The following is a 14,856-nucleotide window of genomic DNA, read 5'->3' as shown; positions in this document are numbered from 1 at the left end:
TGGAGTCTTAGAACTTTTAGTAAGTAATCTAGCTAGGTATGTGTTAGATTAGGATTTCTTTAAATGGCTGATAAAAGAATTGTGCTGAATAGAATAACTATTTCTGTCTGTGTATCTTTTTTGTAACTTAAGGTTTTGCCTAGAGGGGTTCTCTATGTTTTTGAAGCTAATTACCCTGTAAGATATCTACCATCCTGATTTTACAGGGGGGATTTCTTTACTTCTATTTACTCCTATTTTTATTAAAAGTCTTCTTGTAAGAAAACTGAATGCTTTTTCATTGTTCTCAGATCCAAGGGTTTGGGTCTGTGGTCACCTATGCAAACTGGTGAGGCTTTTTATCCAACATTTCCCAGGAAAGGGGGGGTGCAAGTGTTGGGAGGATTGTTCATTGTTCTTAAGATCCAAGGGTCTGGGTCTGTAGTCACCTAGGCAAATTGGTGAGGCTTTTTACCAAACCTTGTCCAGGAAGTGGGGTGCAAGGTTTTGGGAAGTATTTTGGGGGGAAGGACGCGTCCAAACAGCTCTTCCCCAGTAACCAGTATTAGTTTGGTGGTGGTAGCGGCCAGTCCAAGGACAACGGGTGGAATATTTTGTACCTTGGGGAAGTTTTGACCTAAGCTGGTAAAGAGAAGCTTAGGAGGTTTTTCATGCAGGTCCCCACATCTGTACCCTAGAGTTCAGAGTGGGAGAGGAATCTTGACATAGCTAAATACTGATGGCAAAAGACCTAATTAATTACTGTATTACAGTTTTATGTGGGCATAACTCCCATTGGTTGTAGTGAAATTACACCAGGATAAAAAAAAAGGGATAATAGTGGTGAATTGGGCCAAAAGGTTTTATTTACAGAGGAGAAATACATCATCCTCGCTGAACTCTAAGCACTTTCTGACTGAGTCAAGGATGCCAATTAACGTCTTAACATGAAGCCCCAAACTTTATTAGTATGAATTGGCACCTCTCAAATGTCCAGGACCTTATCAGTTATATTGGTACAAGTGCGATTAGAACCAGACTCAGGGTCAAAGACAGTGCGAAGGGGAAACAGCATCTTAGGGCCCTGACTGACCTGCCAGTTGCAATCTGTAGTACAAAAAAATTAAATAAAAAATAGGAGGTGGTCAGAGAGATTTTTGTTAAGGAATCGTCACTAAATTAAATGGATATGGGGCTTAAGGCCATGGTAATAATGTGCTTCCTGTCACAGAACAAAAGAAATTCTTGAACTAAAGAAAGAACACATCTAAAGATCAACAGAACAATTTGACCAACAAGAATAACGTGTAGAAATCTCTTGAGTAAATTAATGCACAGGGCCTTAGGGATGACTCAGAAAAACCATTAGAGAAAAAAAAAGAATGTAAAAGAAATATTGCTTTCATTTGCCTGTCTCCACATCTGGGCAGTTAATCCTGTGAGGAACTTTTTAGAGAGACACGTACTATATGTTCACAATAATGTTACACCAGTTGGGCTAGTTTTGGATATGCTTACTCACAGTGAATAGTGCCTTGCTCCATGCATTGTCACAGTGACTTCAGTGAACTAAGGTGCTACTCAGCACGAATAGAGATGTCAGAACCGGTTCCATAAAACCTTAGTTAGAATCCCACAGTGTCTGCATTGTACAATATGGGCCAAGATATTCAGAAAGGACTAAATTATTTTGGGTGCCTATCTTGAGAGACATTGGGCAAATGCTCAGGCCATTTGAAAATCAGGCCCTTTGAAGGCATCTCAAGTTGGACACCTCTAGACTATCATCTCTGGAATCTAAATTTTCATTTAAAGTCAGTTTATAGCCAATGCACATTACTTTGGTCTTACCAAGTCTATATCCTCCCTGCCTGAAAACACAGAACTGCCCAGAAGTTCCCCAATTCATCTCCACAAGACAACCATTTTGATAAGTCATTCTTCAGGGAAATTAGTTCTCAGTCCAGTCACCTAGACTTCAGCATTTAGATTATAATTTTCAAAAATGGCCACAGATTTTAGGTGCTTAAATTGATACATGCTGGACTGGCTTTTCCAAAATATTGAGCCATACCATTTTCATCTACTTGGCTGAGAGCTGTAGGTGCTCAGCCCCTCTGAAAATCTGACCTGTGGTATATCGAGTCAGGCATCCAACAACTGAGATACCCAAAATTAGTGATCACTTCAGAAAACTTTGACCTTATTACTTGTAAGGGCTATATTTTCAAAGCATGGTTTCAAATGAGCATGCCAATGATACTATGCATAGAACTGCTGACCCAAAGTTAGAACCACAGTTCTTGCAAATGCACATGTCCAGCATCTCGGGGCATATGTTACATATTTTTAACTGTACTATTCATTCCTGAGGAAGTTGTTGCCAGAACACATGCCCATTCAAGCAATGAGACAGTTAAATAAGCTAAGACAGCTTGATTTTATTTAGGTTTTGATGCAGGGCACTATGCAACAAATAAAGGAATAAAACACAACGCGCGAGCACTGTTACCCATATTTATGAACTGAACATTTCTAACCTTGTTTCTAGTTAGGTTTAATGATATTAAGGCAACTGTAAAACAAAGTCACACTTCTCTGAAGCCTACTATTATTAAAAGTTACACCTAAGATAGTATAAATGAAAGAATAAAGGGGGGAAATTTTAACTTGTGCATTTGACAGCATTTTGTGTACAAATCAGTTTGTGTTTTCTCTGCAGAGTTTGTTTCCCTTGAGTGTGAGAGGTCTTTCAAAAGGGAATGTTAAAAAAAAATTAAAATAGGAACCTGTTTTTGTAAAGATCATAAACCTGGTAGGGTGACTTAAGGGCAGGTGTAGTAACTGAAGAAACATTTAACTCTTTTTTTAAAAAGCTGAATAGATTTCAAATTGATTGTGTCTATTTAAATTGCTGTAAATGCTATTAACTGGATGCACATTATTTAACTGCATAAGTGGGGGAATTTGTTTAATCAACAGAAAGGGGAAAAAAAATACAGATTCTTGCATATTTTCTATGTGATGATATTTCTTGAGCAACTGAGATCAAAAGTAGAGAGCGGCATATACACAAAATTCAAATCCAGATCTAGATTTTGAACACCCTGAAATCCAGGTCCAGGGTTTTGGTTTAGCTGTCTCTTGTCCCAAAACTGAAATACTGAAGCTCTAAAAACTAGAGGTGGTAAGAGTGATGAAATATTGTTAATCTACTATACAATATTAATAATATGCTTGTTTTGCCATCTGAATTTCTCTTAGGTAGTTTAATACTGGGTTTTGCTGGAGCGACTGCAGCCAGCTCCTCGCACATCATGTCTTTTGCTTACATGTTTACTCTTAGTAGTTTGGTTCAGAGTGTCCTTAATAATAATTGAATCTCACATCTATAAAAGGTAACTGTTTTTAAAAGCTCTCCGCAAGAAGTAGCACACTGTTTTATTGTCGGGTTTGTTTTCTTTTTAGAATAAATTAAGAACTAATTATTTTTAATGACTGAGTTCGCCTGCTTGGCTAAGCTCTAATTCTGCAACCACATGTATGAAGGCTGACTGCTGCTTCACAGAATCTCTTTGCAGGACCAGGGCTAACATTGAATCCCCAACTGCATGAAGAGAACTTTGGGACAAATAGTGCGGTCACATCCCTGAACCTGTATCTTGGGAACTTACATCTCTGTGATTGTTAATAACTCAGTCTACCTCATCTTTATTTCCCCAGATTAGCACTTTTGTAATTTTGGGATAACTCAAGTGTAAAATGCCCTGACTCACCTGCAAAAAAAAATAAATCCCAAAAAACACAAACAACAACCCTTTTCATACCCACACGCTGGTTTGAAATAAAGGCTACCCCAGGGGTGAAAGTAACTGAGGACACTTACCGGTACGGGGCAGGGCCTTCGTCAGAAGGGGCGGAGCTGGGGGGGGTCAGCATCCACCAGCCAGCCCTTCCAGGCCGCCTTTCCTGTGCTGCCCGGGGCTCCCGTGTTGATTTAAAGGGCCCCGGGTGCCTCTGCTGCAGCGGTAGTGGCATCCGGAGTCCTGGGCCCTTTTAAATCACCAGCCCCAGGGAAGCTGCTCCCTTTGCCCCCACATCGGTGGCCGGGGGAGGGGGCACACGCAAAAGGGCAGGGACATTAAAGCACCGCAGGGTCAGCGCTTTAACGTTGCTGCCCTTTTTACCTCCCCTGTCGGCGGCCCTGCTGGTACGGACCCTACTGGCAGGGCCACTGACAGGGGAGGCAAAAGGGGCAGGGGCATTTAAGTGCGGCTGTGCCAGCTCTCTAATGTGGGCTGGGTATGGGCCGGTGCTGGTTCTTACTGGTATGCAGTACCGCCCCGTACCAGCTCACTTTCACCCCGGGCTACCCTCTTTGTGATCAATTTCTCTTGCGTACTGGGGTTCCACAAATCTCTACAAGCTGTTACAAAGTTCCTCCTCTGCCTTGGTGGGTCCTGTGTTTTTTGGTGGATTTGCTCGCCTCAGAGGTTCATGGCAGCCCTCAGTTTGGCCGCTTCTACTAGAGGCTCAAACCTGCCATTCACTCAGCTAACATCACTGGCCAGCATGGGGGAAAACGGCGAACAATCCCCGCAGTCTCTGTGTCCCACCTAGTGGGTCAGGGACAGGCCAGATCCCTTTCCAAATTATACCTTTCCTTCTGGTGTTTCTCACAGACCAGGTCAGTGCCTCCTGTGCCCAATCAGAAGTTGTGGGGGGATGGGGGAAACCCAGGCCCACCCTCTACACCAGGTTCCAGCCCAGGGCCCTGTGGACAGCAGCTATCTACAATGTCCCCTGTATCAGCTGAATGACAACTACAACTCCCTGGGCTACTTCCCCATGGCCTTCCCCAGCACCTTCTTTATCCTCACAGCAGGATCTTCCTCCTGAAGCCTGATCATGCTTGTACTCTTCAGTCCTCCAGCAGCACGCCTTCTCACTCCCTGCTTCTTGCGCACCCCCCACACTAATTGATGGGAGGTCCTTTTTAAACCAGGTGTCCTGATGAGCCTGCCAAAATTGATTCCAGTAAGTTCTTAGTTGGCTCCAAGTGTCTTAATTAGCTTGACTGTCTTAATTGGTTCTAGCAGGTTCCTGATTGCTCTAGGGCAGCCCCTGCTCTGGTCACTCAGGGAACAGAAAACTGTTCATCCAGGGGCCAGTACATCTGCTTTCGACCAGACTCCTGTACCCGCCTAGTCTGGAGTGAGGAGGGAGACTGCTGCTCCTGCTCCTGCTGCTGCTGCGGGACCTTGGCCCTTGCTGCTGCCCCTGCCCCTGCTCCAGCTGCTCCCCTGGCTGGGCTAAAGGCCATCTCCCCTACCTGGTTGCTGGCTAGCTACTGGACCCGCCCGCCCTTGGGTGCTGCCGCTACTTTCCAACTGCAGCCCCTTGGGGGGGGCTGCTGGCCCGCTCCCCAGAGAGAGGGGAGTGCGGGGCCCCTACCCCAGCCGTCGGTGCTACCGCTGCTGTGGACGATACCACCATCACCACCATCACCACCACCTGTGAGGGGTCCCCTCTGCCTGCCTGGCCACCGGGTTGCTGCCTGGAGCTGCTGCTGCTGCCTGCGAGCTGCCGGACCCCGAAGGAGGGAGGGACGGGGCCATCTGCTGCTGGGGGAGCGCACACGGACTCGGTAGACCACTGTGGAGGGGGCCAGGAAGCTGAGTAACTCTCGGACTGTGCTCTTGTGGTGGGGGTTTTGACTGTGTTTGTGGGAACACAGGGGTGTGGCGTGGAGCCTGCCCCCTAGTCCATCAGTGTGCCCCCCCCCCACCACCACCACCACTGTCAGCGCTGTCCCCTCCACCACCCCCAGCGGACACTCACCATCTGCCTCCAGCTCCTACTTCTGGGATTCCACTGCCTGCTGGGCCTGCTGCCCCTTTCACCACCTTTGGGGCCTGCAGCAGCAGCCAGCCCGCAGTGACTTTCTTCCACGAGCGCACGTGGGCGCACGTGCCCCCCGCCCCATCCTGGACTGACCCCCCCCTTACCAGCCCCCAGCTTTGTCCCTGGCTCCCTGCCCCATTTTCCCCTTGCAGCCTTCTGCCCTCCCCTTTACCCCAGCACCTCGCTGGCTTCAGTGTGTTTGCCTGCCCCGCCCTTCCCCCTCTGCAACCTTGCTTGTTTGCCCCGCCCTTGCCTCTGAAGCCAGCCCCTAGGTTCCCTGTCCTGCCTCCAGCCTGGTTCTCCCCCCTCCCCATGTGATAGCCCTGCCCCGATTGGCCCTTTTCAGTGCGCCCACGTCCCCTCCCATGCGCTTGTGCCCTTCCCCTGTTTGAGTTTGCCCCGACCTCACCGCACCCCCCGACTGTTGTTCTGACCCCCCTTCCCCCAGTGCAACTCGAGGAGCCGGTTTTTTGTTTCACTCTGAGTCGGTGACTGTCCCCCGCAAGCCCTCCCAAGCCCCCCTGTCCAGCCCGTCCCCTTTGGCGCCCTCCTCCCCTGCCTGCAGCCTAGCGGGGAGGAGTGGTTGACCTGCCTCACCCTTCCCCTTCTCCTTCCGGTGTCCTTCCCTCCCTCCCTGCTCATTATGGCGGGGGATACGACGGGGGGGGCCCCTCCAACAGCCCTCGCTCCCCCTCCCCCGCCTGCCCCTCCGTCACCCCCCCAAGCCTCTACCTCAGCCGCCGCTGCCAAACCACCTGTTACCGCCCCCGCCGGGGCGCCGGCAGCGGCGGGCACCGGGGTGACCTCCGTTGCTGCCACGTTCCTCCCCCCCTTCGTTTCGGGGGGAGTCCCCCCAGCCGGCGGGAAGGGCCGGGGTAGGAAGAAGGGGAAGGACCCTGCGAAGAAGCCCAGGCCCTCCATGGCAGGGACTGCCCTCACTGCTGCGGCCCTGCCACCGGCCGCGGCCTCCCGCCCCGCTGCTCCTTCCACCAGCCCTGCGGGTGCCCCTCCCCCAGCCCCCAGGGCGTACGCCCAGGTGGCGGCAGCCCCCCCGCCTACTGCTACGTCATCTCTCCCGCCCGCCACCTCCGCTACCAGCTATAGCGGCCGGGGCCCCTTTCCCAACATGACCAGGAAGCACGGTGTCCGTTGCCTCCTGGTGCCCGCCTCGCCCCACGTGGAGACGTACGTGCGGGCGTTGGCGAGGGTGGTGGAGCCCACGGCCATTGCGGCGGCCTCCAAGATGTACGGGAAGGTGGTCTTCTTCCTGGCATCGGAGGCCGCCGCCCAGGAGGCGGTGGAGAAGGGCCTGGCGGTGGGGGGCGTGTTCGTCCCCCTCGAGCCGCTGGACGACCTGGGCGTCCGCCTGGTCCTGACCTCCGTCCCTCCCTTCCTTCCTAATGCCGCCCTCCTACCTGCCCTCTCCACCCTGGGGAAGCCCATCTCCGTCCTGAGCCCTCTCCCCTTGGGCTGCAAGGACCCCGCCCTCCGTCACGTCCTCTCGTTCCGCCGGCAAGTGCAGCTGCAACTGCCGCCGGCGGCGCGTGACGGAGAGGCGCTTGAGGGGTCCTTTTTGATCCCCTACCAGGGGGCCCACTACCGGGTGCATTATTCTACGGGGGAGGCCCGGTGCTACCTCTGCCGGGCGATGGGGCACGTCCGGAGGGATTGCCCCTTGGCCCGGCACGGAGAGGCATCCGGGACCCCCGAACCCCGGCAGGGCGCTGGCCCCGTCATCGCCGGCGCCCCTGGCTGCCCGGCGCCCGAAGCCGCCCCTCCTCCTACTCAGCCCACCACTGCTCCCGCTCGGGCCCGAGGGGCGCTCCCCCCGGCGCGCCCAGACGAGCGGGAGAGCCCCGCCTCTGCTACCTGCGCTTTGGCGGAGCCCCCAGAGGAGGGTGCAGCAGGGATGCCGCCGAGCGTGGGAGAGGGCCCGCCCCAGGGGGACTCTTCCCTCCCGTCTTCCGCCCCACCGCCGCCTCCCACGGTCCCTGAGCCATCATCCTTGCCCCCTGACCCGACCCCTGGTAGCCGGCCCCCCGATGAGGCCATGGAGGGCCGGGCCCTAGTCCGGGGGAAGCAGGGCAAGCGGAAGGCTCGAGCTCCGCCCCCTTCCACCGATGCGGAAGCCCCCCGGAAGACCAGAAAGGGGGGCGCCGATGCCGAGCCCTCTGTCTTGCCCGCGGGTGCACACCATCCCCTGGTGCCGGCTGAGGACAACGTGGTAGCACGGAAGGGCAGTGCCATCCCTCCCCTCGGGACCCTTCCTTCGACGGACCCCGACGGAGCCCCACCTGCCCCCTTACCACTCACAACCCCGGTGAGCCTCGGGGCGAGTGTCGCTTCGGGCACTAGCGGGGAGGCCTCCGAGGTGGTGGCCGGAGAGCTCCCCTCCATATACGAGGAGATCGAGGCCCTGGGTCTGACCCCAGTCACCCAGGGGGAGGACGACCCACTGCTAGCGGGCCTCGATCTGAGCGACCTCGCCCCGGCCCCGCCTGTCCCGTGCCCCCTTCCCCTACCCGTCACCTTTGCTCCCGCCTCCGAGGGTCCCCAGGGCTCTTCCATCTGCCCGGCCGTGAGTGGCACCCTGCGGTTAGACGCCGAACCAACCGAGGCGACCGCTGGTGCATTATGGCTGGGACCCGAGCCCCATGGGTTGCCCCTCGAGGACGTGGGGCGACTGACCTCCTTCCCGGGCGGGGACCCCACTGCTGGTGCTGTGGCCCCCCTGCCGGTCGTGGTACCAGAGCCCGACATTCTGGAGGGCCCCCTGCCCCACCCCTACCTCCCGGAGCCTGATCGAGAGGGGCCCTTTTCCACCGGCTTGGCTCCCGGGGCCCAGGCCCCTGCCCTTGCCCCTCTCCCTGGCTCTGTACCCAACCCCTGCCTTGCCCTCCCTCGGGATCCCTGCCCTGCCCCCGATGTCAACCCTGCCCCCGCTCCCCCCACTTCCCGTGCTGTCACTGCCGCCCCTGGGGCTGTCATCTCCTCGCCTCACGAGGATAGCCCCCGGGGCGCGGCTCCTGTTTTTCCCTAGTCCCGACTCGCTAGGGGCTGCTACCCTCCCTCCGCCGCCCCCACTCCAGCCAGGGGTTGAAAAGGGCTGCGTGGCGCCAGTCCATCAGGCGCCACGTCGGGGGTCTGCCCCTTGTCTGCCCGTTTCGGCGGGCCACGGGGCTGTGTCAGCAGTCCCTCCGGAGGACAGCCGGGGGCTCGTGGCCCCGGCCCCCCATGCGCTGCGGGAGGAGCTGCGGGAGTTCCTTGAGGACGTCCGGGGCTCCCGTAACAAGGTGCAGCTCGCCCTGCAGCGATGGGGGGATTTCCATCTCATCCTCCGGGCCGCAAGGGCCCTCATGGGGGAGGGTAAAAGGACCGGGAAGCAGGCTGCCACGGCTTACCAGCGGGTCCGCCTCTTCCGTGACTCCCTCATGACCTACGGGGTAGGTCACGGATTGTTGCGCGGCCCGTTGGGTACCGCGAGCGTCCCTGCCGGTGAGGATCCCCCCCAGCCCTCCTCATGGCACCTCTTACCATCATCACGTTGAACACCCGGGGCTGTAGGATGGGTCTCCGCAGGTGCCAGGTGCTCTCCTTCCTTCGGGAGGGGGGGTACTCTGTGATTTTCCTGCAGGAGACCCATACGGATCCGGCCGCCGAAGCTAGCTGGCGGCTGGAATGGGGGGACAGGGTCTACTTTAGCCATCTCACAATTCGTACGGCTGGAGTGGCGACCCTGTTCTCCCCCGACCTACAGCCCGAGGTGCTGGGGGTCGCCGAGGCTGTGCCGGGCCGCCTGCTGCACCTCCGGGTCCGTTTGGAGGGGCTTGTGGTCAATCTCGTCAACATCTACGCCCCGACATCGGGCCCGGAGCGGCTACGCTTCTTTCAGCGGGCGTCCGCCTTCCTCGGCACTTTGGATCCTCACGAGTGCCTGGTCCTGGGCGGGGACTTCAATACGACCCTCGAGGAGCGGGACCGCTCGGGGACCGAGCAGTGCCCGGCCGCCGCGGACGTCCTCCGGGAGATAGTCGACCATCACTCCCTGGTGGACGTCTGGCGCGACCACCACCCGGACGACACCTCGACGTTCACCTTTGTCCGGGTGGAGGCCCGTCGGGCGCGCCACTCCCGGTTGGACCGTATCTATTTGTCACGCTTCCATCTCTCCCAAGCCCACTCCTCCAGCATCCGGCCGGCCCCGTTTTCCGATCATCACCTGGCCACCGTGACGGTCTCTCTATGTGCGGAGAAGCCGGGGCCGGCCTATTGGCATTTTAATAACAGCTTGCTGGAGGACGTGGGCTTCGTGGCGTCCTTCCGGGAGTTCTGGTTGGCCTGGCGAGGGCAGCGGCGTGCCTTTCCCTCGGCGCGGCGGTGGTGGGACCTAGGGAAGGTGCGCGCCCGGCTCTTCTGCCGCGACTACACCCGGGGCGCCAGCCGACGGAGGGATGCGGTGATGGGGCAGCTGGAACGGGAGGTCTTCGAGCTGGAGAGGCGTCTGGCCGCCAGCCCTGAGGATCCATCCCTCTGCGGAGCGTGCCGGGAGAAGCGGGAGGAGCTCCGGGCCCTCGAGGACCATCGGGCCCGGGGTGCTTTTGTTCGATCCCGCATCCGCCTCCTTCGGGAGATGGATCGCGGCTCCCGCTTCTTCTACGCCCTGGAGAAAAAGAGGGGGGCCAAGAAGCACATCACTTGCCTCCTCGCAGAGGACGGCACCCCCCTCACGGACCCGGTGGAGATGTGCGGGAGGGCCAGGGCCTTCTACGCAGACCTTTTCTCCCCGGGTCCGACCGATCCTGCCGCTTGCAGAGTGCTCTGGGACGGACTCCCGACGGTCAGCGCGGGCGACCGAGACCGGCTGGAGCTGCCTCTCACCCTGGCCGAGTTCTCGGAAGCCCTCCGCCGCATGCCCACCAATAAATCTCCGGGCATGGACGGGCTGACCGTGGAGTTCTACCGCGCGTTCTGGGACGTCCTCGGCCCGGACTTAGTTACTGTCTGGGCCGAGTCTTTGCAGGGCGGGGTCCTCCCTCTTTCGTGCAGGCGGGCGGTGCTCGCCTTATTGCCAAAGAAGGGGGACCTCCGCGATTTACGGAATTGGCGTCCCCTCTCGCTCCTCAGCACGGACTACAAGGTCGTAGCGAAAGCCATCTCGCTGCGGCTGGGGTCCGTGCTGGCGGACGTGATCCACCCGGACCAGACCTACACCGTCCCGGGCCGCACCATTTTCGACAACCTCTATCTGGTCCGGGACCTTTTAGAACTCGGGTGTAGGGACGGTCTGTCGTTCGCCCTCCTGTCCCTGGATCAGGAGAAGGCGTTCGACAGGGTGGATCACGGGTATCTCCTGGGCACTCTGCGAGCGTTTGGCTTGGGTCCCCAGTTTGTGGGTTTTCTCCAGGTGCTGTACGCCTCCGCGGAGTGTCTGGTCAGGCTCAACTGGACCCTGACCGAACCGGTCAGCTTCGGGCGGGGAGTACGGCAGGGGTGCCCCCTCTCGGGCCAGCTGTATGCTCTGGCGATCGAGCCCTTCCTCTGTCTCCTCCGCAGGAGGTTGACGGGGTTGGCGCTACGGGAGCCGGAGCTGCGGCTGGTCCTGTCGGCATACGCCGACGATGTCCTCCTCGTGGTCCAGGACCCGGGCGACTTGGCGCGGGTGGAGGCTTGCCAGGCTGTGTACTCGGCAGCCTCCTCCGCCCGGGTCAACTGGGTCAAGAGCTCTGGCTTGGTGGTAGGGGACTGGCGGCAGGCGAGCTCCCTCCCACCCGCGCTTCAAGCCATCCGGTGGAGCGTGGGTCCGCTGCTCTATCTCGGCGTTTACCTTTCTGCCACGCATCCGTCTCCGCCGGAGAACTGGCACGGTTTAGAGGGCAGGGTGGTAGAGCGGCTCCGGAGATGGACAGGACTGCTCCGGTGTCTGTCCTTTCGAGGGCGGGCACTGGTGCTCAACCAACTGGTCCTGTCCATGCTCTGGTACCGGCTCAACACCCTGGTTCCGGCCCCGGATTTCCTGGCCAACCTCCAGAAATCGGTTCTGGAGTTCTTCTGGTCAGGACTGCACTGGGTCTCTGCAGGGGTTCTCCATCTGCCCCTGGAGGAGGGAGGGCAGGGCCTGAAGTGTCTCCGCACTCAGGTCCACGTCTTCCGCCTCCAGGCCCTGCAGAGGCTCCTGTATGGTGCAGGCAGTCCGGCGTGGAGCGCATTGGCACACACCTTCCTGCGCCGCCTCCGAGGGCTCCGATATGACCGGCAGCTCCTTTATCTCCACCCGAGGGGTCTTCCGCGAGACCTCTCCGAGCTGCCGGTCTTCTACCAGGACCTCCTCCGGACCTGGAAACTGTTCGCAGCGACCAGGTCCGTGGCGGCCTCCCTGGGGGTAGACCTCCTCGCGGAGCCCCTGCTACACAACCCCCAGCTCCGTGTGCAGGTGGCGGAGTCCCCCTCGGTGCGCCAGAGGTTGGTCCTGGCGGAAGTCACCAGAGTCGGAGACCTCCTGGACTATAACCGGGGAGACTGGCTGGATCCCCTGACGCTCGCTCAGCGCATGGGGCTCTCCAGACCGCGTACTGCCCTGCGCGTACTTCAGGAGGTGAGGGCCGCTTTACCGCCCGCTGCTCGGGTTTACCTCGACCGGGTCCTGCGAGAGGGCGCGCCCCGCCCACCCTCCACCCCAGGCCCTCCGGACCTTCTCATCGGGCCCCTGCCCCGTGGACCCGACCGCCCCCCCCGCCCCTTCACCGTGAGCCGGCTCCGCGAGCTGCAGCCGGTCCGGTTCCAGACCGCGCCAAAACGACATCTCTACACGCTCGTGCTCCACACCCTTCATGTCCTCACCCTCGCGTCCCGCCCTGACACAAAGTGGCGGGACCTCCTGCCACCTCTAGAGGGTGAGGAGCCCCGGTGGGCCAGCCTCTATTCCACCTTGGTGCCGAGGCCCGCCGGGGATATCAGTTGGCGGCTCCTTCACGGGGCCGTGAGCACGGGCGTGTATTTGGCGCGGTTCACCTCCATTCCGGACACTTGCCCCTTTTGCGGCGTGAGGGAAACCCTGGCGCACGTTTATCTGGAGTGCGCCAGGTTGCAGCCCCTATTCCGGCTCCTCACCAATCTTTTGTTACGGTTTTGGTTGCACTTTTCTCCTCACCTTCTCATCTACGCACTCCCTGTCCGTGGCCCCACTAAGTCGCGGGACCTCCTGGTCAACCTCCTCCTGGCCCTGGCTAAAGCGGCCATCTATAAAACCAGGGTGAGGAGGTTGGCCGATGGAGTCTCCTGCGACTGCGGGGCCTATTTCCGCTCCTCTGTCCGTTCACGCCTCCGAGCGGAGTTCCTCTGGGCGGCGTCCACCGACTCCCTTGACGCCTTTGAGGAGCGGTGGGCGCTGTCCGGGGTTCTCTGCTCGGTGTCCCCGTCCGGTTCCCTTCGTTTGACCCTTTGACCGCACTCCCGTCCCTGTTTTTCATTAGTTGTCCCCCGTAATTAGTTGGTTCTCCAGGCCCTGTGGATCTCCCCCTTAGGCTGTGGGGGGATCCTTTTGTAGTGGACGAGCTCTGCCCGCCCACGTCCTGGATTCCCAATAGGACCAGACTCCTGTACCCCACTGGTCTGGATCTGTCTCAAAGCCATATTAAACTATCCCTGCACTGTTTATGTCATAAAGTTGCAGAGTCTAATAATTGCATCTATTCAGGATTTAACTACAACAACAACAACAAAAGATGCCTTTGCCAATAATCACAAGTTTTGAGGTCTGATCCTGAGAAGCAATTAAGTTTGAGTCAGCCTATGAATCTCAGTCTGTCCTTGTGATAAATTTTTCATCCTCCTCTCTTTCCATCATGAAGTCAGAGAGGCTTCCCCCAGTAGTAAGCACTCTGCCCAGTAGTATTTGCATGCTCAGGCCCTAAAACTGTAAGCTCTTCAAGGCAGGGATATTTTCTTTTATTTGTCTGTACAGCACCAGACATGTTTCATGGTGACATATGTAAATAAAAAATAATTTAAATGATAGTAAATGTGGAGGCAAGTCCTTGAAGAAGAGGAATTAGCCCTGATACTGTTTAAGCATCTTCCTTTCCTGGTGTATACTAGTGCTACTGCAATCAAAATTTCACTTGTCAAAATGTAATTCAAAGTGTTTCTAATAAATCTGAAAGCCTTTGAGATCTTTTAATGTTTATGGAGGGGTGACAGCTCTCAATCTTATTTATAAACTAAATGGGAATGGCCTTGTAGAAAGTCTATGGTGGATATAATATTTGTCACTTTGTAATTGGTTATACTGCTGCATATCATATCTCCAGGTTTCTTTGTACAGCATTTCAAAGCGTTCACCACAGCATTCTAATCAATCTTTGAAGCACCTGTTGCTTTAGATTAGGAACAGGCCACGGATTTAAAGGGACAATCTCAAGACTGATGAAATTAAAATTGAACCTCGCTGCAAAGTCCATGTTTATTTACTGTATGTAGAGTTTTGTCATAACAGATGCTTTAATGCTGTTTGTAGGGTAACTACACCTTTGAAAGTCACTTTTGAAAATTGTCATAAACCAGTGCACATAAAGTATGGAGAGAAAAATAAGAAATAAAAAAAAGATTTCAATTACAAGCTTCCTAGAGGGGGGGAATTCTGGTGACTGTCCTTTCAAGTGCCATCACTCATTCGTTTCACTGAAAGGTAAGGTTTTTATATGTCGTTTTTTGGGGAAAAATCCACTTTTAAATAGAAGAATTGGTGCTTTCTGAAAAATGATGATACATAAAAGGAAAGTGGGCAGCATGGTTCCTAAAGACCTGCACAGCGCATCAGTACCTACAAAATTAAGTGATTTTGCTTCTGTATCTTTAAAAGAATTAAACAAAAACCCCACAACCATTACCACACAAGCATTTCCATAAACCCTATTAAAAACAAACTGTTCCTTTGTAGGGTAACATTTTAAAAGAATGAAGTAAAACATCTAAGAA

At 56.0% G+C, this 14,856-nt stretch overlaps 1 protein-coding gene across 2 annotated transcripts in view; it reads right to left on the bottom strand.

Annotated features, from left to right (window-relative positions):
- Window positions 1-14,856, bottom strand: part of SH3GL2 (SH3 domain containing GRB2 like 2, endophilin A1) — a 152,653-nt gene that overhangs the window by 90,827 nt on the left and 46,970 nt on the right. The window contains exon 1 of one of the 2 annotated variants that reach the window (XM_084628750.1): window positions 4,845-4,904. The exons of the other annotated variant lie outside the window; for it this stretch is intronic. Within the exon in view, the coding sequence (XP_084484876.1) occupies window positions 4,845-4,889 (45 nt within the window). The 5' untranslated portion in view covers window positions 4,890-4,904. Of the gene's footprint in view, window positions 1-4,844; window positions 4,905-14,856 lie in introns of those variants that run through there. 2 annotated transcript variants of the gene reach the window in all.

This window comes from Lepidochelys olivacea (genome assembly GCF_965140295.1).
Source record: "Lepidochelys olivacea isolate rLepOli2 genome assembly, chromosome: 5".
NCBI classification, from domain to species: Eukaryota; Metazoa; Chordata; order Testudines; family Cheloniidae; genus Lepidochelys; species Lepidochelys olivacea.
This window is presented reverse-complemented; position numbering and strand designations above follow the sequence as displayed.